The following is a 23,571-nucleotide window of genomic DNA, read 5'->3' on the forward strand; positions in this document are numbered from 1 at the left end:
GAGAGAGAGAGAGAGAGAGAGAGAGAGAGAGAGAGAGAGACAAGAGAGAGAGAGAGAGAGAGAGAGAGAGAGAGAGAGAGAGAGAGAGATATATAGACAGATATAGACAGACAGACACAGAGCTCAGCTCACTTTGAACGCCAACTCTAAAGGCCTTGCTATCTATTCATTTAAAAGGAGGGCGTGTTTAGTTTGCAATGACTTGCTTTTGCCGCTTTATTGCAAATGGGACACCACAGTGGTATGGTCCTTTTCAATTAATACATGACAAGGCCATGTGTCACCAGAACATGCTCAACAGGGACAAAAAATTCCCCCCAAAAAATTTCCCCCTTCTTTATATGAAATAAGAATTACTCTGAATGTCGATTCCCATTGACTACTCAATTAATTTTGATTCCCTGGTTGGAATTGAGTACTTTGGAATCAATTCCACCAATCACTATTAAGCACTCAAGCAAGCAATCCAACGAAAAGGTTGATAAGGAACGGCTGGCTGGGTCATACTAAACACCATTCAGAGACGACCGGAGATGTCCAGAGTATCAATCAATGTGTGAATTGGACGAATGAACACTTTTTTTTTTAGTAGTTGGAACTGCTGCTGAGGTCAATTCTGCATTTTAAGGTCAAATCGGCCTGCATCCTTCTTCCCGTGCAGTCGGAGTTGGGTTTTGCAATTGTGTGTGCGTGCGTGCGTGTGTGTGGCCAGGCCTTAACTTTTTTTTCCGTCAAATTTTCAACAATCCCTTATTTTAAGAATAGGGAGATGACAAATTAATAATTGGGTCAAAATGTTAGAGGACAAAGTCGTAGTGAGTAGAAATATGCCTTATTAGCCCGTCCGCCGCGAGTCCGAGCGAGACAGCCAGGTTTTTAAAATTGCTTCCATGTTTCTTTATTTTCCATTTGCTCTTCATTGACTGTCCGGGCCTTGAATTGTTTTTTTTTTTAACATTTGAGCTTTTCTCATCAAATTTTAAACAAACATCTATTATGAGAATATGGAGAACACTAATTAATAAATTTTAAACTTTTCTTTCAGTCATTTTGGTCACGTTTCGTTTGAATACAAATCTGATGCGAACGGACTTTGCATTTTGAGATGCGTTCCAATTATTAAGTGTGTTCCATTTTGAACATTGTGTCGAGTGGGTCGAATTTTAAGTACTCGGAACAGTTTATTCAGTATTTTTAATCCATACATCATTGGCATTGTGACGACGATGCATTTTGTGTTCTTTGCAGTGTCTGGACCTTATTGCCAGTCCAAAACCCATCGTCTTCATCCTACACTCATTCCTCTCAGCAAAACTCATTCGAATGGGGCTGGTGGCATGACCCTCGATCATTCACTTCCTGTGACTTCGTTTGGAAGTTTTATCGTCGATCAATCTCAGCACGATTTGCTCCACATTTTTTTTTCGTGCTTTTTTTGTAAAAGTTTCCCCTTGTTTCTTAACCATTGTTAAATAGTTTTAAAATACAATTTGAAGGATTCCTTAAATGTGCACATTTTCACAATGGCACAAACTTTCCAACTTTCATTCAATGATGAAACACCGATTTTAACGATGTTGGAACATCCAGTTGGTACGATCCAGTACTACAACGTAAAGTAGTGATGTCAATGGTTTCAGAGGATTAAGATAAGTTGACATCAATACTGAAGTTTTTTTTATTACTCTGTTTGCAGCATGTGGCAGTGGGTTTGCTTAATCGCTGGGAGTGTTGCTGTGCCCCTGATGCAGTTCCCCCTCTTTGTGAGAGCAGGAAGTTGTAATTTGTTCAGGGTTCCAGAGATGACTTACCTACTCCTCATGAAGTACACAGCGGAATATTTAACGTCCACCAACCACTGCGAACAGACAGGTCCTCCGGCTTTAAAGTTCATTCAAGGGACAGTGTAGGATCACCCTGCTTGTTTGTGAAACAACAGGGTATGATAATTTATAGTTCTGTCGGGATTTGAACCCAGGTTAGACAGCTCGGAAGTAAGTGTTCACGCCTCTGTCAGCTCGATGCTTCAGTGTAAAGTCTAATAAGGAAGGCAGAGCAGAGCAAAAAATACGATGCACTTGAGTTGCGAAAAGGTCCTTTTACCCTCCCAAAGCAACAATGTACAACGAGTTAACATGTTTCAAATTTAATTTGGATTTTCTTTGCAAGACTTCAAGGAGGGGGAACTTGAATGAGGATTCTTTTATGGATTTAAAGAATCTGGTTGTCAATAACTTATGAGTTTTTTTATACAAGTGTTGAGTCTTTTAGAAATGAGTAGAAATAAACGATAATGAGATTGAACTCATCGAAAGAACAATGTAAGAAAACCTTGACAAACCTGATGAGTATATGCACGTTTTGAGTGTTGGTAACATGAGGGAAACCAATCTTCCAAGACAGTTATTCTTTAATAATTAGGACTCACAACTGAGAGGTGAGCAACTTTATTCTTATTCTTTTCAAATGTAATAAAACATTTAATAGTGCTCTCATGGCTTCTGTTTTACTTATGGCCTGTGATTGAGAAGAAATACTTTTTGGATTGACCGTCGGAATAATTTAAGCTTCAGCCTTAAAATATTTATAATTTATCATTAAGAACATCGAGATTGGGGTGGCAGATGCAGTTCAGCGTCAAGATAGGTGATGTGCTGGGGATGGGTCGGAATAATGAAAAGAGAGAATACATGATGCAAGGGGCAATTTTGGAGTCTGTCAATGCAGGAGAAGGATCTGGGAGTGGGGGTTACAGTGTAGAGTGATTAGTGAATAGATATGGGGTAAAGCAGACAGCACAGTGTCAGGCAGCTGTCAGAAAAGCTAATCAGGTTTTAGGTTAAGTCGAGGGCAGACTATACTTCGGGAGGTAAATTATTAATCGGAAATTAATGAGACGTCATCTGGAATATTATATTCACTTTTGGTCACCACATCTTAGGAAGCACATAACTACCATAGAGAGGGTACAGTGTAGAGTGACTACATTGATTCTGGGGCTATAGCTCGGCCAAGGTATGAGGTAACAATGAGTAGTGGACATGGTCATGTGAAGTTGTATTAAGTTAAAAAAAAGTGCATTCATAACATATCCCATCAGTAGGTTTCATGTTTATGCATGTTGGTTTAATTTAGTATAACTTGCAATATACTTCAATAACTTCTCCATTTATAAACCTTTGTTTAAAAAAAAACAATCAAAGAACACCCTGTGGCTCGTTTACCAACAACTGCTCCATTTGTACTTCCATTTCCATTTATCTTCTTTTTCATTGACCTCGGGGTCATCTCAGAACTTGTGCATAAATCACATGCAGGACGAATAATTAGTTTGCTTTTTATTTAAATGGACATTAGTAGACGAGGGATAAACACATATGGCATCTGGGATTTGAACTTTGGTTCCTTCCATCAGAAGCCAAGGGTTCAAATGGGAATATTCACAGACAAATGTACAAGTTCACCCGTTTAACGATACTGGCATGTGTTCTTCTACATTATCACACTTTTCAAACAATTTTGCATCACCAAGACCACATAAGTTTTCTCCCAGCTTCAAAAGTTTCAGTTCCCTGCGTTCTGTTATTAGCCGGTCCCCTACGCAGTGTGAGATGTGGTTTTGCAATTGCTTGTGTGCATGTGTGCATGTCTTTCCAGGGAATAGTTGTTTTACCATTTGAGATTTCGTCATCATATTTTCAACAAACCTTCATTTGGAGAATATGGAGAAGACGAATGAATAATTGGGTCAAAATGTCAAAGGGGAAAGTCACAGTAAGTACAAATATGCCTCATTCGTCCGTCCGCCGCACAGTGCGAGATGGACGGGTTTTGTAATCGCTTCCTTTGCCATTTGAGCTTTTGTCATCAAATTTTCCCCAAAAACCCCCTTTATCTATCTATAATTCCAGCAATGTTTTTTGTCTATCTGTCTGTCTGTGACCACTGTTTCTCGACAACCACTGATCCGATCTAATTGAAACTTGCCAGGTATATTGCTGGGGACCCGAGGATGTGCCTTTCCAAGGTTTGATATTAATCGGACAAGTGATTCCCAAGTTATGACCATTTATTTACCAAACCAATGACAGGGCACGGTGCTATGAGGTCACGATTGACGTCACAATTCTTTTTTTTCTTCTTTTTTTTTGCACGTACGGCCACGCACATATGGGCACGCGAGAGCAAAGGAACGGCCTGTGTGGTTGTTGTTTTTGGCACGCGGTTTGAAAGTTTATTATTATTATTATTTATTTTTTTTGCACGTACGGCCACGTACGTACGGGCACGCACTGTGTGTGTGTGTGTGTGTGTGTGTGTGTGTGTGTGTGTGTGTGTGTGTGTGTGTGTGTGTGTGTGTGTGTGTGTGCGCGCGCGCGACCGCTGTTTCTCGCCAACCACTGGTCCGATCTAATTGAAACTTGCCAAGCGGTTCCCAAGGGAACAAGTGGTTCCCAAGTTATGGCCATTTATTTACCAAACCAATGACAGTACACGGTGCTATCATTGTCATGACTGACGTCACAAATCTTTTTTTTTCTTTTTTTTGCACGTACGGCCACGCACGTACGGGCACGCACGAGTTATGAGAATTTGAATAAAATTTATTAATAACTCACTTTTTATGCCTCTGCTGACGAAGTCACCGTCCGTCCATCAATGTTAATTTTCTCTGTTTTCTCTGCATTCGCTTATTCCATTGACATGAAATTTTCACCATAGGTTCGACCGCTCATGTGGAATGTTTTAATGATAATTGTGACGTCATAGGTCACGTGGTGTGGCAGTACTCGTGTAAAAAAACAAGAAAACTTTAGACTTCTGTATCTCCAAAACCGCACCAAGAAAAACATCTAAACTTGGCCACGTCAAGTACTCCCTGTGGGAAACAAAGGTGACTTTTTTGATGATGTCATAACTGCATTTGTCTAACACTTTATCCATCAGTATGAAAATTGTCGAGGGTCATCTTGGGCTAAATTGTATGGGGAGAAAAATAATTGATGATGTCATCGGTCACGTGGTTCGGCAGCCGTTTTTTGTTTCACATAAAAAAAACCTTCAAAAATCTTCTTCTCCGAAATGGTTGAAAAGATCGAGGCAAAACTTTGCAGGTATGATCACCTATCCGTGAGGAACAAAAAGTTCTCCACCTATGACGTCATAGGTCACATGGTTTGGCAGCTGTGAGTTTTTGAAGAATAAACCTTAAAAAACCCTCTTCTCCAGAATGGCTTGACATATAGAGGGGAAACTTCATCCACATGTTCCCCAAGCCTTGGGGATAGTATGGTGTTCATGAATAATTACTCGGTCACATGGTCTGGCAGCCATCTTGGATTGAACGCCAATGTTTAAAAACAATTCTCTTGAAACGCTTCATCGAATGATGTCAAACTTCACAATCATCGAACATCATTGCTGCACATCGTGTAAAACGACGACGTCATAGGTCACGTGGTGTGGCAGCCATCTTCGATAGAAAAACGCACCTTATCCAATTAACATGAAACTTCACAAACATGATCCCCGAGCCAATTCGAGGTGGAGTGTAAACTTATGATATCATAGGTCACGTGGTTTGTCAGCCATTTTGAATTGAAAATAAAAACCATTAAAACTATTCTTCTCCAGAACGGCTCAGCGGGTTGATCCGAAACTTGGCACACATGATCCACTCGCCTTGTGGAATACACGGTGTAAATTTTAACATTATATATGTGTCACATGGAGTGGCAGCTATGGATTTTTTGAAGAATAAACCTTTAAAAAACCTTCTCTCCAGATCAAAGTCAAGTAGGTACAAGTGGAGCCAATCAAAGTCAAGAAGGTGAGTGGAGCCAATGAAAGTCAAGTAGGTACGAGTGGAGCCAATGAAAGTCAAGCAGGTGAGTGGAGCCAATCAAAGTCAAGTAGGAGAGTGGAGCCAATCAAAGTCAGGGAGGTGAGTGGAGCCAATTAAAGTCAAGTAGGTGAGTGGAGCCAATCAAAGTCAGGTAGGTGAGTGGAGCCAATCAAAGTCAGGTAGGTGAGTGGAGCCAATGAAAGTCAAGTAGGTGAGTGGAGCCAATCAAAGTCAGGTAGGTGAGTGGAGCCAATCAAAGTCAGGTAGGTGAGTGGAGCCAATGAAAGTCAAGTAGGTGAGTGGAGCCAATCAAAGTCAGGTCGGTGAGTGGGGCCAATCAAAGTCAGGTAGGTGAGTGGAGCCAATGAAAGTCAGGTAGGTGAGTGGGGCCAATCAAAGTCAAGTATGTACGAGTGGAGCCAATCAAAGCTCAGCAGGTATGAGTGGAGCCAATCAAAGTCAAGTATGTACGAGTGGAGCCAATCAAAGCTCAGCAGGTACGAGTGGAGCCAATCAAAGCTAAGTAGGTATGAGTGGAGCCAATCAAAGCTAAGCAGGTACGAGTGGAGCCAATCAAAGCTAAGCAGGTACGAGTGGAGCCAATCAAAGCTAAGCAGGTACGAGTGGAGCCAATCAAAGCTGAGCAGGTACGAGTGGAGCCAATCAAAGCTGAGCAGGTACGAGTGGAGCCAATCACAGCTAAGCAGGTACGAGTGGAGCCAATCAAAGCTAAGCAGGTACGAGTGGAGCCAATCAAAGCTAAGCAGGTACGAGTGGAGCCAATAAAAGCGAATCAAATGAGTTGTGTGAGTGCTTTTGGTGAGGTGTGGTTTTCGGTTTGTTCTCGGAGAGTTCGGCCTTCACTCAGTCGTTGTCATGGCTCCACGCAAGAGACCCTCAGCAGCGTTCTCACGACCCAGGTCTCGCGCTTCTCTCGGTCCCGCGGGAGAGTTCCTGAACCCTGCGGACCGGCAACAAAAGCTGCGGCTCTTCCTGCAGGATTACGAGAGTGAAGGTACATCAAGGTGTGGTGTTTTATCGTTCTATTGTTACTACAATGCCGTAATAACTGAATGCGAAGCGCAACCATATGTATTTTGTCAATGGGAAACAAGTGTAAAGGGGGAGATATTTCAGTTCCTCCTCTTCCCTCATGACGTAGAGAGTATAGTGATGACGTGAGCACTCCAAATGATTAATGGATTGGGCATGGATGGCTTCGGGGTGGAAACTTGGAAACTGCCTGATTCGACCGGGAGCCCGCGGGGCTTGGCTCAACCGAAGAGGGGAACAATTGCCGTCCTCATGGTAAGATGTCAGATGATGTTCTCACCTCGGGACACTGCTGCCGGGACACTGCTGCCGGGACACTGCTGCCGGGACGACATTCTGTGGTCAATATCCGTATCGCATAATCGGCGCTAGCTCAACCGAACAGCGGAATGGCTAAAACCAACGCAGAATGCTAGTAAGGGGTCTCCCGAGTACAAAAGGAGCACTGACAGACAACTTGGTCGTTGGGCCCCCAGGACAGATGCTCCCTAGTGGGGCGTTCCATGTCAAGTGTACACATTTTTCAGCAAAATTTTTGACACATCGTCTTAGATTTCACTCTTTTTTTTTTTTTTTTTTTTTTTTTTTAATGCAAGTGTTTGTATCCACGGTAAAAGATTGTGTCAATTTTCAGACCTGGGGGCCAATCGGGGCCCATGTTAGGGCCCCCCCCAAATTTGGGCGCCCTCGGTTGACCCACAATCTTCCAGAGGCCATATCACAGGTTGTAGTGGTCCGATTTGGATGATCTTGGTATCAAAATGCTCTTAAAAGCTTGATCTTTCGAATCGCGTAAAGTAAAATCACTCCGAAAAAGTTATAGTTTGGGGCGCCCTTTGACCTTGGGCCCCCGCTCCCCAGCCAAACCGATGGTCCTGATTTTTTTCGTGTGAGAATACCCCTTCATATACTCCAACAGCTCAGCATAAATGAAAATGGGATCTCAATGGGTTCAAGTATGATGATGGTTTTATTGTTCGGGGACTCGGGTGCTGAACACACAATACGCCACAATACATAGCACAATATTTGAACACAAGATTTCCAATACACTATATTGTACATAAATTTTTCACATGCACATGCAGGAACTGGAAGCGATACGAGTAAGAGTTTTTCCTAGCATATTATAGTCGTTTATTTAACAGCTGTTTCTTTTTTACCAATTGTTTGTTCTACCTGTAGCAGTTTTTGGTTCCACAGAAAGAAGTATATCAGAAATGTCTAAAATGCAGTGATCTTCAGTGTCAGGGAAAAAGAAACTATTTGTGGGCCCGTTTGGATGAAGAAAATTCACTTTCACTTCATGAGTGTCCTGAAAGGCTTCCATGATGCAGGCAAGCCACCATTTTCCATCATAATGCACTGTGACATAACCTGAGAGTTTCCCACTAAAAGTTGGTGTTGATTTTGAAATAGCTGACTCAATACGGTGTTCCTCGCTAAGGTTGAATTCGCGTACTCGAAGAGCAGTTTAAGAAATAGGGATGAAAGCATGAAGTTTTTGAGTTCCAGCTATGGTTTTGGCCCTTTTTAACCTTTCTTCCAGATTTCGTTCTTCCTCGTCATACACCTCTTGGATCCCCGAACCGAACTTCATTTCATTCAAACCATTTTCAGCAAAGGCGAAAAGATATTTTGGAGAAATAATTTGACTGTCGTAAGGTCAACGCAGGCTCTCACGTGTTGCTTCTCGTTGACTGAACCTCCCACGCCATCTGAAGGGCCCTTGCCATGACTTGTGGCAAAAAATGCCATTCTGCGTCAATACCCTACTCTGATTTGTGACGACATAGGTTTATGAAGGCTTTGCAATTCTTATATTGGCCAGCGCAACCGTCTGAGGAATAGTAAAGTTTCTTTACATTTCCAAAGCTAGATTTCAAGTGTTCAATGAGCATTCTTTGGAAGAGGTGCACTGAGACAACGTCGTGAGTATTGCATTCTGAAATAATCGTGAACGAATCGTGGTTTAATTTGCCATTGTCCGATTTGAAAGAGTAAACCCAGGGGAGAATTGTCACTCGAGAGCAGTTCCAATGGAATCCTTGGGCCGCATCCTGTACGACAAACAAAGTTCTCTAAGAAGTCTCCAATAATGACAAATTCTCTTTCACCGATTTCATCTTTCTTATTTTTCAGAAACTGAGATTGGGCCTTGGCAATGAAGTCGTGTCTCACTAATTTCACCGCGCGTTCACAGAATTGATTAATGAATTCTTCGAAAGGCAGGACCATGGAGCTCAGTTCAGATCTGTCGGTGGATGTCCACCGTTTAAACTGAGTTTCATCAATATCCTCGAGTTCATAAGCACTCAGTAGCTCGGTTTTGAAGTCTTCAATTGATGGGCAACTTTCACAAGTTCTGAAATACCATGCTGGTTTTGCTGGGTTACAAACTATGCTATCACATGATGATAGCTCGGAAGTTCGGCTATCTGTGGCATTTTGGAACCAAACATCATGAGTTTTACATTTTGATGTATCGTACATACACATACACTGTGTGTACCGCCTGAACTGGCCACAACACACTCTGAGGGACGGAGCATGGCGAACTTCGAGAATACAACTTTCAAGCCAGGGTTCTTCTCTTTGAATTTCTGAAACAGTTCCTTGAGATTGTTTAGTACCAGGCACTTTTGAATTTTGTCTTTTCCATGTACATTCCTGACCACCACACAGTCCGTTTTTCCCGGCATTATTCAACTGACTTCATCACTTCAGTAAAATTCGGTTACGGCGGATTTCACTTTGTCAGGCAATATTTTACCCTGTTTGGGATTTGGAGACCATAGCATACCATCTTCTTTCTCTAAATTTTTGGCTTGCACAGCCATTCTTTGGGAGCAACTGAATTCACTCATCATTCCTCTGATGCTCATATTCCTAGCAAATATTGTCAGTATATGTATTTGCTCTGAACGGCTTGAAACAATGTATTTTTCTTTCAGGCTCTTGATCACCTCTGGCATGCAGTTTTCATCACATTTTGACGCTGTATTTTGTGTTTTCTCCACAGTGCTTGGTCCAGCAACTAGTTCTAATTTCTTTCGCACAGAATCTTCCACTTTACTTCGCTTTTCAGGAACGTACCCTGGGTTCCTTTCTGCCTTTCGTTTGTCGAATGGGCTTTCGCCTATCATCGATAACGACTGGTTTAATAGGTCAACTTCTGCTTCTCACTCAAAAACCTCCTCGTCCTCATCTGTCGAAATAGATTCTGCAATGCCTTCGATAGCACCTTCTGATGATAATTTCGAACTGGTCAAAGATGATTCTTCAATATGCGCTGGTGAGAACTGAGTTTTTTTTTCTGTACAAAGTCTGTCATCTATTTTTTTTTTTTTTTTTTTTTCCACCTTTGAAGAAAATTTCATCAACATATCATTTGACACATTGTGAAGATCTCTTCGTTGTTTCGTTTTATGGCAGCTAAACGGATCGCAACAGTATTTTTGGAACTCCTTTCGATCTTCACTCACCATGCTTACTGAAAAATATGCAGAAACTGAGATTATCCCATTTATAACTTAATTCGATGATTGTTATATCAAAAATGTACACTTAAAAATCAATCTGCAGAATAATTTTTTGCAAATGATTTTTATATATATATATATATATATATATATATATATATATATATATATATATATATATATATATATATATATATATGATTGTCAATTTCAGACATAAAGTCGCCTGCCAGCAGGCGACGTCATTGGAACGATTACGGCAAACGTCGCCCAATGTTGCATCAAGAATTAGTGATATGTGGACCCCGAACAATAAAACCATCATCACACTTGAACCCATTGAGATCCCATTTTCATTTATGCTGAGGTGTTGGAGTATATGAAGGGGTATTCTCACACGAAAAAAATCGGGACCATCGGTTTGGCTGGGGAGCGGGGGCCCAAGGTCAAAGGGCGCCCCAAACTATAACTTTTTGAATTACTGTTTCGGATTGATTTTCCTTTTAGCGATTCGAAAGATCTCGCTTTTACGAGCATTTTAATACCAAGATCATCCAAATCTGACCACAACCTGTGATATGGCCACTGGAAAAGTGTGGGTCAACCGGGGCGCCCAAATTTGGGGGAGCCATAAAATGGGCCCCGATGGGCCCCCAGGTCTGAAAATTGACACAATGTTTTACCGTGGATACAAACACTTGCACAAAAAAAGAGTGAAATCTAAGACTATGTGTCAAAAATTTTGCTGAAAAATTTGTACACTTCACATAGAACACACCACTTGGGAGCGTCTGTCCTGGGGGCCCAGTGACCAAGTTGTCTGTCAGTGCTCCTTTTGTACTCAGGGGACCTGGTACTGCCATTCTGCATTGGTTTTAGCCGTTCAGCTGTTTGGTTGAGCTAGCGCAACTAAAGGATCCCGAATTCGGGAGCGTCTGTCCTGGGGGGCCCAGCGACAAAGTTGTCTGACAGTGCTCCTTTAGTACTCAAGGGACCCCTTACTAGGATTCTCCGTTGGTTTTAGCCGTTCCGCTGTTTGGCTGAGCTCGCATGATTTTCGTAACATCTAATTAGCGTCTGTCACCGGTATTCCAGCGGCGAAATCGTCTGTCATTGTTTATACCGTGTTACAAGCTATACGAATAATATCAGAAACCTACTTGGGGCCGTTCCGCTGTCAGGTTGAGCTCGCGCCGATTATGCGATACGGATATTGACTACAGAATGTCAACCCAGCAGCAGTGTCCCATCAGACGCAGAATTCTGAGGTGAGAATATCATCTGGCATCTTACCATGAGGACGGCAATTGTTCCCCTCTTCGGTTGAGCTAAGCCCCGCAGGCTCCCGGTCTTGATGTGAAGCCCATCCTATTTATTACACTTCTGCAACAGAACATTTTTCGTTGGTCGCCATAGTCGGTGGGGTGAAGCTGGAATCGTTCCCATTCACAAGAAAGGTCATTTGCCATTTCCCACAAGCTATGGCGGTATGGACTTGATACAAATCGCAGCCAAAATCTACAACGAAATGTTGTTCAATCGCATTCGATCAACCATTGACCCACTGCTCCGCTTCAACCAAAATAACTTCAGATGAAGCCAATCTCTGGCTGGTCAGATTCTTGCCCTGCGAAGGTTGGTTGAAGAAAGCTGGATTATGGAGCTCGGGCTGTTACTTGTTGACTTTACAAAAGCGTTTTAGTCGATACAGGGACGCTATGTTCAAAATACTTCATGCCTTTGGTGTACCGCCCAAGATGGCGAGCACGATGGAGATGTACAATCGCACTTCAGCTCTTGTGCTCACACCTGACGGACCAACGCAGGTATTTGTCATCAGTGCGGGAGTGCTGCAAGGTGACACTTGTGGCATTCTTGTTCATCATGGTGCTCGACCATGTTCTGCGTAGCACATTGACAGAAGAAGAGGTAGTGTCACACTGCAACACCGCATGAGTAGAAGACTCTCTACTCAGAAACTTGCCGGCCTCGACGACTACGCTGATGACATCGCTGTCGCCGCTGATTAATTATGAGATGCACAGGGCATCCTGTCATTTAAGCGAAGAAACTGCAAAGTCGGTCTTATTAATGCCTCAAAAACGGTACATGCACATTACCATGTCCCAGAATGCATTTCCTGCTGTTATTTATTATTTTGAGTTTAGAAATCATCTTTTTTATTTATTTATTTGTTTTTAAAATGGACCTTCGTGTTCTCTCACTGCTTTGCGCTCCAGTCGCTGCACGGCGAGCCGATATCCAGCAAGGTGCCGCTCTGGCACTGCAGCATATTGAGAGTGCGTTCCGCCTGCAGATGACATGTATGCCTCAATGGCTACGGCAGCTAAACTACGTGCAGTACAAAGGTACCAAGTTTTCATCATTCTGTGGCATGTGTTAAACTATGGTTCTGTCTTTTTTTTTGTTAAACTATGTTTTCACATGGTCAAAAGTTGTGGGAGCCAGCAAACTGTTTTTAAGTCCTTCCTTCATTGTAGCGATACTGATTGTCTTTCACTCTTACCAGATACCAACATTTTCATTGTCAAACGAAGATACCACCCCATTGTCAAACATTGCGTGGATGCTTGATTTAGCATTTCTAACAGATGTGACAAACCATTAATGTCATTGCAGATATCTAGTTGTAATTGCCAATTTATTTGGATCTACGTAAATTGAGCCAAAGGATTGGTGAATAAATTGTTTGGAAAAATGTTTTGCAGAAATGTGTGATCGGGGCCTTTTGGAGTCTTCTCTACTCATGGTGAGTCTGACAATTGCCTTGTGCAGTGAATACTGATTCTCATTGCTTCATTCAAGTCATCCAAACGGGTTAATTTTAGTTAGGAATTGCCTCCCATCTTTTGCACATTTAGAATTTATTTGGATTGCTTACCAAATTATTTCGGAGAAACTTTCACTCACTCACTCACTCACTCACTCACTCACTCACTCACTCACTCACTCACTCACTCACTCACTCACTCACTCACTCACTCACTCACTCACTCACTCACTCACTCACTCACTCACTCACTCACTCACTCACTCACTCACTCACTCACTCACTCACTCACTCACTCACTCACTCACTCACTCACTCACTCACTCACTCACTCACTCACTCACTCACTCACTCACTCACTCACTCACTCACTCTTATCCCATCTTGTCTTCAGTTGTCCTAACGCTCATCCTGCCCATGACCCACTGAAGCTTGTGGAGAGGCAGTTGTCCTGAAACAACTTGCCTCTGCCTCATGGAAGGCCATCTCGGTTCCTTCCACAAAGCTCAGAACAAGTGTGTATCTACCCTCAGGAGAGCCAGAAAACAACATCTTTCTAATTCAAGTCTGAACTCTCAAACCTCTCTCCCTCCTCCAAATCCTGGTGGCAAGTAATCAAATCTGTTTCTGGAGTATGTTCCCCCTCCATCCCCTCCCTTGCCTCAAATGGCCACACAGCGGACACTGCACGTGAAAAGGCTGAATGCCGACACTCCATTTGCTTCTAAATCTTGTGTCCCAAACCCATCGCTTTCTGTACCCACCTTAACCAGCTGTCCCGGAACTCTGTTCTTTTCTCCTGACAAGGTGGAGAGCTTGCTGTGAAACCTTGAATCGGATTCTGCAACCAGTCCAGACGGCATCAGCCCACATGTCCTAAAAACCTGCTCTGCTGCTCTTGCTCACCCTCTCTCTGTTCAATTCATCCTCTCATTTGCTCAAGGTCATCTGCCATCTGCTTGGAAATCAGCAAACATCACTGCCCTGCACAAAAAAGGTGCAAAAACAGATCCCTGCAACTACAGACCAATCAGCCTTCTCCCAATCAGCAAGGTTATGGAATCCATCATCGCTTCAGACATTAAATCCTTCCTCTTCTCCAATGGCCTGATTTCCGATCATCAATTTGGGTTCAGACCATGTCACTTTACCCTGGATATGCTGCCTCTGCTCTCCCAATAATGGATAGAGGTCCTCGATGCTGGACATGAAATCGGAGCCATCTCCCTCAACATATCGTGTGCTTTCAATATGGTCTGGCACCGTGCTTTGTTCACCAAACTCTTCCTATGCTATCCACGGATATCTCCACTCGTGACTCGCAGACTTCCTCTCCTGTCGCAGCCAACGTGTGGCCCTTCATGGAGTTCTCATGCCCCTTTCCTGTCCAGGCTGGAGTTCCTCAAGACAGTGTTCTCAGGCCTGTTTTTTATTTTTTATTTTTTCTTGTTTTCATCAATGATCTCTCCGACTCTCTGGAAAACACTTTATCTCGTTGCTGATGAATCCACCCTCTGCCATTCCATGTGTCATCCCCCAGATCGGCAAGCAGCAGCCTCTTCACTCTCTGCAGATCTGGATAAAATCACAAGCTGGTCCAACATGTGTAACACGTCTTTCAATCCTGATAAATCTCACTTTCTCACTGTCTCTCCGAAAGGACCACTTGGAAAACCTCCCCATCTACTTTCTCAACAATCCTCTTGAAGTCCTTTCATTCAAGCTTATGAGTCACCTGGGAAAGCCACATTTTCAAGCTGGTCTCCAAAGCCAGTTGCCGACTGGGCATCCTCCATCATGCAAAGTCCTTCCTCGGCCCACCTGAGCTCCTGACCACATACAAAGCTTTCATCCACAGCCTGATGGAGTACTGCTCTCCCCACTGAGCTGGTGCTCCCACCTCTCACCTTTCTCGGCTTCACGCTGTGGAAACCAAGGCTTTTAGGATCATTGGTATCGCCCACGATGAGGCTGAGTCTTTGGGTCTCTCGTGCTCACAGCAGGCAGGTTGGTGGTCTTTGTCTTCTCCCGTATTCTCTACCGGCCTTGCCCACCCCCTGCTCTGAGATATGCCCCCCCCCCATATTTCCACAGGGTGCTCAAGGTCCACCAGCAGCCCCCTTCTGGTAAAACTACCCAAATCAAGAATCACTGCTCACCTTCACTCTTTCATTCCTTTTTAAATTTTTTTTTATTTTTTTCCTCCCCCACCTATGGAATAAACTCCCTCACTCTGTTCAATCCCATTCTTCCCTCCAGGCCTTCAAAACAGCTGTTCACCACCACCTCTTATCCCCCATCCAAATCCTTGATCTTTTCTACCCCCATCAATCCACCCCAAACCCACCTTCAAATTCCCTGCTTTCCTTCCTGAAAGTCCCTGTAATGTCCATCTTGTTTACCCCGTGTTCCCCAGATCTCCTAATGTCTCTGTTCCCCACTGGCTTGTCCTTCCCTCTCCTTCCCTTCTTGTCTCCTGCTGCCCTTGTTGCCCTTGTTGTACATTCTGTGTTGGCTCTCATACGAGCCTTGACAGTGTATACAAAAAATGGCATGAAAGTAAAAACTCCTACCCCTAATCTTTCTCATTCTCAACTCTTCCTTCATATCTGTACTCGTATTCCTTCCCCATCCTTGGCGGAATTATTTGCTCACTCCCGACTATGCATTCTTTTTACCCCCAATGTGTGAATTCGATGTTTGCAATTCTCGGGTCTGTGCTCAAACAGGTTGAAGAATTGTGCAGCCATCCCTCCTCCTCCTCCCCCACCTCAAACTTCCTTCCCTTTACCCTCACATCCTATATCAGGCCCAAACAGTCGACGCTCCAAGTTTGTGCAGCTTTGCTCTTCTGCTCTTTTGAAGTTTCTCTTGACCCTATTTACCATAAACCATCTTGTCATCAAACCCTGGATTTTGGAAATACAATGCAAGTTTGTCATGACGCCAAGCACCAATCTGATTATCCCTACATGCGTGTGTTCCCTGCTCTACCAACTCGTTTCCTTCCCACAGACTACTTATGAATCTATCTAACGCTTGAAAATGCACTTTACCATTTTTCCAACAACTCCACACTGTGTAGAATGATGCAGCACTTGTGAATGGCCAGTTGCTGCTGCTGAATCTCCAGAATGACGCAAGATAAGCTGCCGGTCAGCAATTTGCAAAATTATTATTGATTAAAGTTCTATGCTTTCAAATGATCCAATCCACTTTTTTTGGAGAGTCACTGGAAGAGGTGCAGTGTTTGGAACTTCTTGGCCGCATTATGTGCCATAGCTTTTCTTTGGCGGATCGTATTAAAGGATAGTCGCTGGATATTCTCCATGCAGCATATCATGGCTTGCATTTTGACGGGGCCGATCGGCCTCGCCCCTGTGATCGACCCGGTGGTCGATTTTTCAGGGGGTCTTTATATCGGCCCTGTAAAATTAAGCTGTGAAAAAAAAAATAATAATAAGCTAAGATCACCTGTGTGGCAAAAACACCTTTGTTCAACACCATTGGTCTCCTTTTGGACGTGAGAAACGGACAATGACATGGTTGAAGCCATCTCCACTGATGATGAGAATACTGTTGTGTTGGACTCATCTTCAGGTAGCTCAGGGGATGAATCTTTCACAATTATCTGATGATAGTGACTTTTGGGCGTTTCTGCCTGAAGATTTACATCAATACTAAAGTTAATTACTATTTGGCACAATGTACTGAACACATGTATCTGTTATGTTATTGGACTGGAGAGAGAGATACTTGCAGATAAATTAGTTTTGTTGAGACAGAAATGTATCAATAAACTCATTAAATTTGCAACTGTTGAGATTTTTATTTTTTTGGTCATTCAGCTTTGCAGCGAATAAAGTTTTTTAAATTTGTTACGAGAATAAATATTTTGACATTACTATGTTACTGGTGGATCCAGGTGTGGACATTCAAGTACAATCCTACATGGCAAGGTAATGGCAGTGAAAAGTCAAGATTTATCCCCATGTATATGTTGAACACAGGGGGCTGGTCCAGGGGGAGAAATGGGTTGGACTTGTGTACGTAATACTTGAATGGTCCCAGTTCAATGGCATACATGTAATGTATTGTCCGGCACATCTTTCATGCAAATTGTCAGAACATTTGTCATTGCAGGTAATAATCCACAACAACAAAGACAACTTGGTTCTAATACTTTTTAATGAAAAGGATTGTGGGAAGGTACTGTGCTTGAGCGGAAAGTTCTGTTTCTCAGAACTTTGTGTTTGGCCCCAAGAAGGGCCGTTTAAGGTACATTTTGAAATTACATAGTTAGGATTAGGCTCAGTTTATTCAGATTCTTTGGAAGCTCAGTTTGTACGGACATTGGTCAATTTGGACCACATGTTAAAACAATTTACAAAAACCAATTTTAAAATCGGCCCCCTCACCCCACACAACGAGGCCGATTTATCAGCCCCGTCCGATTTTATGAAAATGCAAGAACTGCATATGTATTCCAGAGCTGCAATAACTTGTCGGCGTACAAGGCTTTCATCGTCCCTGCCCACTTTTGGCTGATGTTCCTGCTTCTCAGTTTGATCCTCTTGCCGTGGTCTGCAAGTCCTTTTTTTTGATCATTGGAATATCCAGATAGAAGGTGAACATTGAAGGCCTGTTCTCCTCCCACTGGCAGAAGGTTGGTGGGACTGTCTCATGATGGTTGAAACACGGCTAACGTTCCCTGTTGGTGTCTGAATCCAACACTCGGACTTCTTTCAATGGTATGAAGAGCTGACAGATGAATCAGTGGCATCACTGAGGAAGCTCAGCCACCACCAGGCAGTTATCTTTGTTAACATTCCTGACACTGCTTGCTTAAAACCCCAAAAGTCAAAAGGATTGTTGGGCCATGCTTTTGTGGTCTATTCGTACTGTAAATAAAGTTCAAGCCAGCTTTTGTCTTTGTGCTGTACAGGTGAGTCGTGTTCACCATGAGTTGGTTTTTCGATGCCTGTGTTGCATTTTATCAGGTGTTTGGCACGAGCCAAACTCGCATCCTGACTTTGTTACTGTCTCGTGTCATCATGTGGTTTGGGAAGAGTCACGACGATGATTGTGTATTATCAGGGCGGAAGAAGTCTGGTTGTATTCACACATCAATGGCTCGATGAGCTTCAAGATAAGTCTTGGTGTCTCATTGTTGGTGTAAAGTTGTGGTGCACCTCCAACTTGTACTGACTGCTTCAGCAAAGCTAACACACTTGGATTAGAGTTGAACTCAAAAAGGTCTTTTCCTGATGATTATTCCAATTCGATTCCCATGCTCGTGGTTTTGCTGGATAGTGGCTCGAAAGTGGGAATATTGATTTATGAGGCAATTGGCTGTTGATAAACTAAAAATGGCCTCACGACCCACTCTGTCTACTGCTGCCATTTATAAAGGCACCATGTATGCTTGATGGGTTTGTTCCCTCCAAATAGCTCCACTTTCTTGCAACAAATTTACCAGGTGGTGAGGTCAACTTCTCTCGGCCTCAGCCGTATTTCTTGATTCGTCAAACTTCCATTGTTCGGGATCTGTTCCTCTTGCTTGTTCCTTCTGTCGAGTTGCTACTTTTCTTGAATCGGGAATGTAATGTGTAGCCTTTCCCAAGAAAACTGGCATTTTTGCTTCCTGGGCTGAGAATGTCTGTATGCAACATATGCCAGCACTGCCTGACTCGATCGCCTGAGCGGTATTGTCGATTGCATCCCACCTTCTTTGGGGGGACCTGGACTCCTTCTGTAGGTATGACTCCACCTGATGTGCAGACCCTGGAAGCAGGTTGGATTCATCTCAAGTCGACTCTAAGGCCAAACTTCAGATATCTACAGAATGTCAGATGAGGTATGTGAAAACTTCATTGCCTAGAACTTCACACCAGGAACAGGTATGTTTCCATCTGGGTACCACGGTCAACCCCTTGAGGAAGCTGTGCTGGCATCTTTCCTTCTTTTGCTCACCTCCCCCCCAAGCTTCCTCTGGAACCACAGGTTGTTCAAGAAACTCACCTGCTTGTCCTCTATAGTTGGTGGTGGTCGTATGGCAGCTTTGCTGCCGGGGTAGCTATCATTTCTTGAAGCACATCTTGTCGCTGATGCAGTGCCCCTCTACCAATACACACGCTGGAACTGGTTCTCATTTCGCTGACCTCGGAAGGATGACAAGCTGAGTCAACCCCCTGGTGTATTAATTCAGCAGCCAACGGGGCTTGAACTCAGGACCCCAGGATCCCAAGCCGCCACCCGAACCACTGAGCTAACACCAGGCTCTCCCTCTACAGTTGAGGCTCCCCACCCCTCAACCTGCGATCATTCATCCCTTTGTCCTCCCAATTATAGAATAATCTCCCCATGTCTCATTGCCCTCACATCAGGCTTAAAAATGTGCTGCCCATCACAACCTCACGTTCATCCATGATTCAACACCTGCTGATTCTTTCCTATTCTGTTGTTCACTGGGCCATTGTTTTTTGGGTTTTTTTCGGGGGGGAGGGGTTTATTCCCCCTTGTATGTTTACCACCGCATTCCTCTCTGCTTTGTTCATCTGTGAACCTGCTGACCTTCTTCCATAAGCCGAAGCTCTTGGGTGTGGAGTGGGAATGAACATTTAATTTCACTGTTTAGTTTTAATTTGATCCACTTGATGAAACCATTGTATCTCATGGTGCTCTATTCCCCACTATCATTGGAATAATGCTTTTGTGTGCGTGTGCGTGTGTGTGCGTGTGTGTGTGTGTGTGTGTGTGTGTGTGTGTGTGTGTGTGTGTGTGTGTGTGTGTGTGTGTGTGTGTGTGTGTGTGTGTGTGTGTGTGATATGCTTGGTGTTGGCTTTATGGTTCGGGTGGTGGGCTTGGGATCCTCGGATCTCAGTTCAAATCCCGCTCGACTGTTGAATTAATACCAGGTGGGGTTGACTCTGCCTGTCATCCTTCCGAGGTTGGCAAAATGAGTGCCAGCATGCTGGTATCCTGTGTCGGAGTGGTGACCCATCCAGGATTGTGCCCAATGGCCAAGGAGACTGCTTTGGCAGCACCAATGCTCTCCACAGAGTATGGTCCTAATGGATGGATATATGGATTTATATATATATATATATATATATATATTCTTTCCTCAAGATGTTTTCACTTTTGTTCTGTTTGCAATGTAATTTAATTGGATTTGGTGCTCTATCTGGATAGATAATCCTCAAAAATCCTTTACCATTTTTTATTTCTCTTCAAAGCCCCAAGTGCCGGAAACACTGGCAGAAAAGGCTGCAAGCAAGCTGGTGGCTCGCAATGCCAAGTCTGGTATGATCAAGGTTTACGTTTTAGTGGGAAAATGCTCGTTAGAGGTTCAATAATTTATATGACATTTTGCTTCCTTGTATGCAAGTAATTACATTGTTTGTGTGTGTGCTTATATTTATTTATTTATTGCCCCCCCCTCCCCCTCCTTTATTTTTTGGAAGGTGAGTCAAATTCTTCCATAGATCTATTCATTGTCAGTTTTGTGCAAGCCAAACATTACATCTCCATCGAGACATTTTCAATCTATGTCTTTTTAAGACGTTTTCTCAACTTTCTTCTTCCATGAGCTTTTGCTTTCTTTACAGCTTCACCTTCTAACCTTTGTTGCACATGACAATGCCAATCAAGTCTTTTCTTCTGATGGTTTGTTTGTTTATTTATTTTAATATCTTCCTGATTGTGTTTTGCATTCTTTCAGACTATCCACTTACATCCACCATATCTATCTCATCTGTGCCTTATTTTTACATCTTTATGTTCACCACCCACATTTCACTAGCACCCCTCCAATCCTGGGATGATATAGGCTTTTTTTTACACTCACTTTACTGATAATGGAGTGCTTTTGTGCCTCAATATGCTGTTACGGCTGTGGAAATTCGCAAACCACCATTCAGGGCCCGTAGGTGAGATAACTCGAAGTACATGTGTAGTTAGCCCCAAACCCGTTGTTTAGAGGGAATTTATGTGATTCATTCTGGCTGCGACGCTTTGAGATAGCCGTTTTTCTGTTCTATCTTTATTTTGAACCGCCATAACCATCAAACCACCACCAAAAACCCTCCACCACCCTCACCTCTCTCCTTCTACGGCCATTCCCGCACCACCTGTGAACACTGAGCGTCGGGCTGTCTTGGGCTCGTTCAAGCGATACGCACTGAGCTGCGAGTGCAAATAGCAGCCTTTCCAAGGGAGAATTCGGATCAAGAATGCAACACGCCCACTTCTGATCCATCCAATCAGCAAGCGCGGAGCGGCTTGGCCCCGCCTCCAGGCATGTCCGTGTGAAATCGAAATATGCAAATTCTAGGATCGGGGGAGGTTCACGCCCACTTTTCCACCGTCCAATGGGCGAGCATGGCTCCGCCCCCGAGCTCATCCTGATCCGGAAATTTGCATATTGGTTCTCCTGCCGGCCTATAAAACGCTGAGCGCAAGGCAAATCGTGGCAGAGAGTAAGAGTCATCGGGCAGAGAGTGGAGTCGGGTGGCGAAGGCACAGAGTTGGGTTCTGCAGTCGGCTGAGGAGAATTGGGGGAAGAGGCCAAGGAGCTCGGGCCCGAGGCGAGAAGGACGGCGGTCGGCGACGAGGTCGCGGTGGGAGATCGCTCATCGCGGGACCCAAGCCAGCCAGCCATTCTCCCTCCCCCAGAGCATCAACAATTCCCCCTTTTCCCCCGCGCTGAGATAGTGCAACAAAGGGGGCCCCGTTCCCACCCCACTCCAAATGTCGTGCCAACGAAACCTGCGAAGGAGCACGGAGTCGGGGCACAGCCACGCGGCCACGTCTGCGGCTCGTCCGCCAACACTTTACGAGGACTCGGGTAGGACCTGGCCGCTCCTTCAGGTCCCGCGCACATATTGGCCTACAGGCCCGTCTGCCCCCTTGTCTGAGGGTGGCTTCTTTCCTTTGCTTTTGAGTAAATGTGTCGGCGCCGTGTCTTGTAAAGTAGAACTGTATAAGTGTTGCCATGTGTACGCGTATTCGGTCGTAACTCTGCGTCGTTTCTTTTGTTTTCCTGATATAGGTGCATTTTGACTGTTTGGCTGTATATGTGTGCTTTCTGTGTCGCGTAATAAATGTGCATTGTGTGAACTGTTTTCCCGTTTCGCTTCGTCTTTTCTTTATTGACCCTCCATCCTGCTTCACGTAAAAGGGTTCGTAGTGGGCTTAAAATGCCCAATAATTAATCGGAACCATCGAGGCAGACGATAACACCGCTCAGTTATCCTGATAGCACGGAACGGACCGCTTAAGCGGTTCGTGTCCGGAGTCGGCCTGCGGCGAGGTATGATCGCCCGGTCGACCATCCGTGCAGGTACTTGGGTAGATCGAATTTGGCGATCAACCCTATCCTGCGCGGGTGGGCAATTGGCGCGGTCGTGGTGGGGTTCAACCCCCACCCGTGACTAGCTCCCCGCGTTGTTCCGAGAGGGTCACGACAGAATTGTCCATTCCGGTGGGCGAAGTGGCCGCCATTCGAGTCGAGCGGCCGATAGCATGCCGGCGGGCGCGAATTCGCAACAACACCATCTTCAAACCATTATCTTGAGGCTCTTTACTCTTTTGCTACTTTTTTGTAAGCTTCTTTCTTCTGTTTGAACTCCTCTTGGACTCTTTTATTCTACCATCATGTTTCTGATTCCTTTTAAAACCTGCCTTTTATCCTGGAACAGCCTGTATGTCCCGATTTCTTGAATATGAATGCTCCAGGCAGTTTAACACCTGCAAAGTTTCAAATCAACTTTTCTTAAAATTTAAAATACTACAAATGCATCAGTTCACAACTATGCCTTTTCCTGATACACGCACACGTCTCTACCTGCAGTGGAGATGACGTGGCACATGGGCAGTGCATGAATCGATGTGTGGAAATTAAATACACATTTTACCTTCAAACTTTGTGACATCACACTGGTGGATAGTCAATATTTTTTTTTTGGCCAGCTTCCAAGCATTTTTTTTTTGTTTCGTCCATGTCTCATCAACATATTTATGAGTGAAAGTTAATCTCATTTCTCAGATCTTTGCTTCCCCTCATGTCCTCATCCCCCCCCCCACAACCACCTCTGTTTTTGAGTTCATCTCATCTTGACCATTTTCTTGTTTTTGGAAAGCTTTTCAAAAGGTTGCATGCAGAATTTGCTTGAGGCCGTTGTTTTCATTTGCGATCTAAAAATCTCAGAGCACCAATCAATCCAAAGGCAAACATTCTTCACCTGTTATTATTTTCACATTGCTTAATTGTCTTTTAAAACACTCTTATGGTTGATCAATCTGGCGCTTTCGAAATTCCACTTGTAAAAGTTACAAGTTGTTCTTTTCTTTAAGTAGGTATTCAGGACCAACGTATCCACCCAAGTTTTGTGCCTGTC

The 23,571-nt window shown here is 43.9% G+C and overlaps 2 protein-coding genes across 2 annotated transcripts in view; both read left to right on the forward strand.

Moving 5' to 3' along the window:
* LOC147016561 (beta-2-syntrophin-like) overlaps positions 1–2,489 on the forward strand; it is a 105,159-nt gene extending 102,670 nt beyond the window's left edge. Inside the window, exon 7 of the mRNA XM_085845336.1 lies at positions 1,249–2,489. Coding sequence (XP_085701462.1) covers positions 1,249–1,341 — 93 coding nt within the window. The 3' untranslated portion in view covers positions 1,342–2,489. The remainder of the gene's footprint in view (positions 1–1,248) is intronic.
* A 1,999-nt stretch (positions 2,490–4,488) lies between these two features.
* Positions 4,489–23,571, forward strand: part of LOC147016562 (uncharacterized) — a 29,541-nt gene continuing 10,458 nt past the window's right edge. Inside the window, exons 1-4 of the mRNA XM_085845337.1 lie at positions 4,489–6,860; positions 12,621–12,749; positions 13,110–13,150; positions 20,410–20,476. Of these exons, the coding sequence (XP_085701463.1) occupies positions 6,722–6,860; positions 12,621–12,749; positions 13,110–13,150; positions 20,410–20,476 (376 nt within the window). The 5' untranslated portion in view covers positions 4,489–6,721. The remainder of the gene's footprint in view (positions 6,861–12,620; positions 12,750–13,109; positions 13,151–20,409; positions 20,477–23,571) is intronic.

The sequence above is a fragment of the Eptatretus burgeri genome, chromosome 11 (genome assembly GCF_056783735.1).
Source record: "Eptatretus burgeri isolate ZD-2024b chromosome 11, Ebu_testis_v1, whole genome shotgun sequence".
Lineage (NCBI taxonomy): Eukaryota > Metazoa > Chordata > Myxini > Myxiniformes > Myxinidae > Eptatretus > Eptatretus burgeri.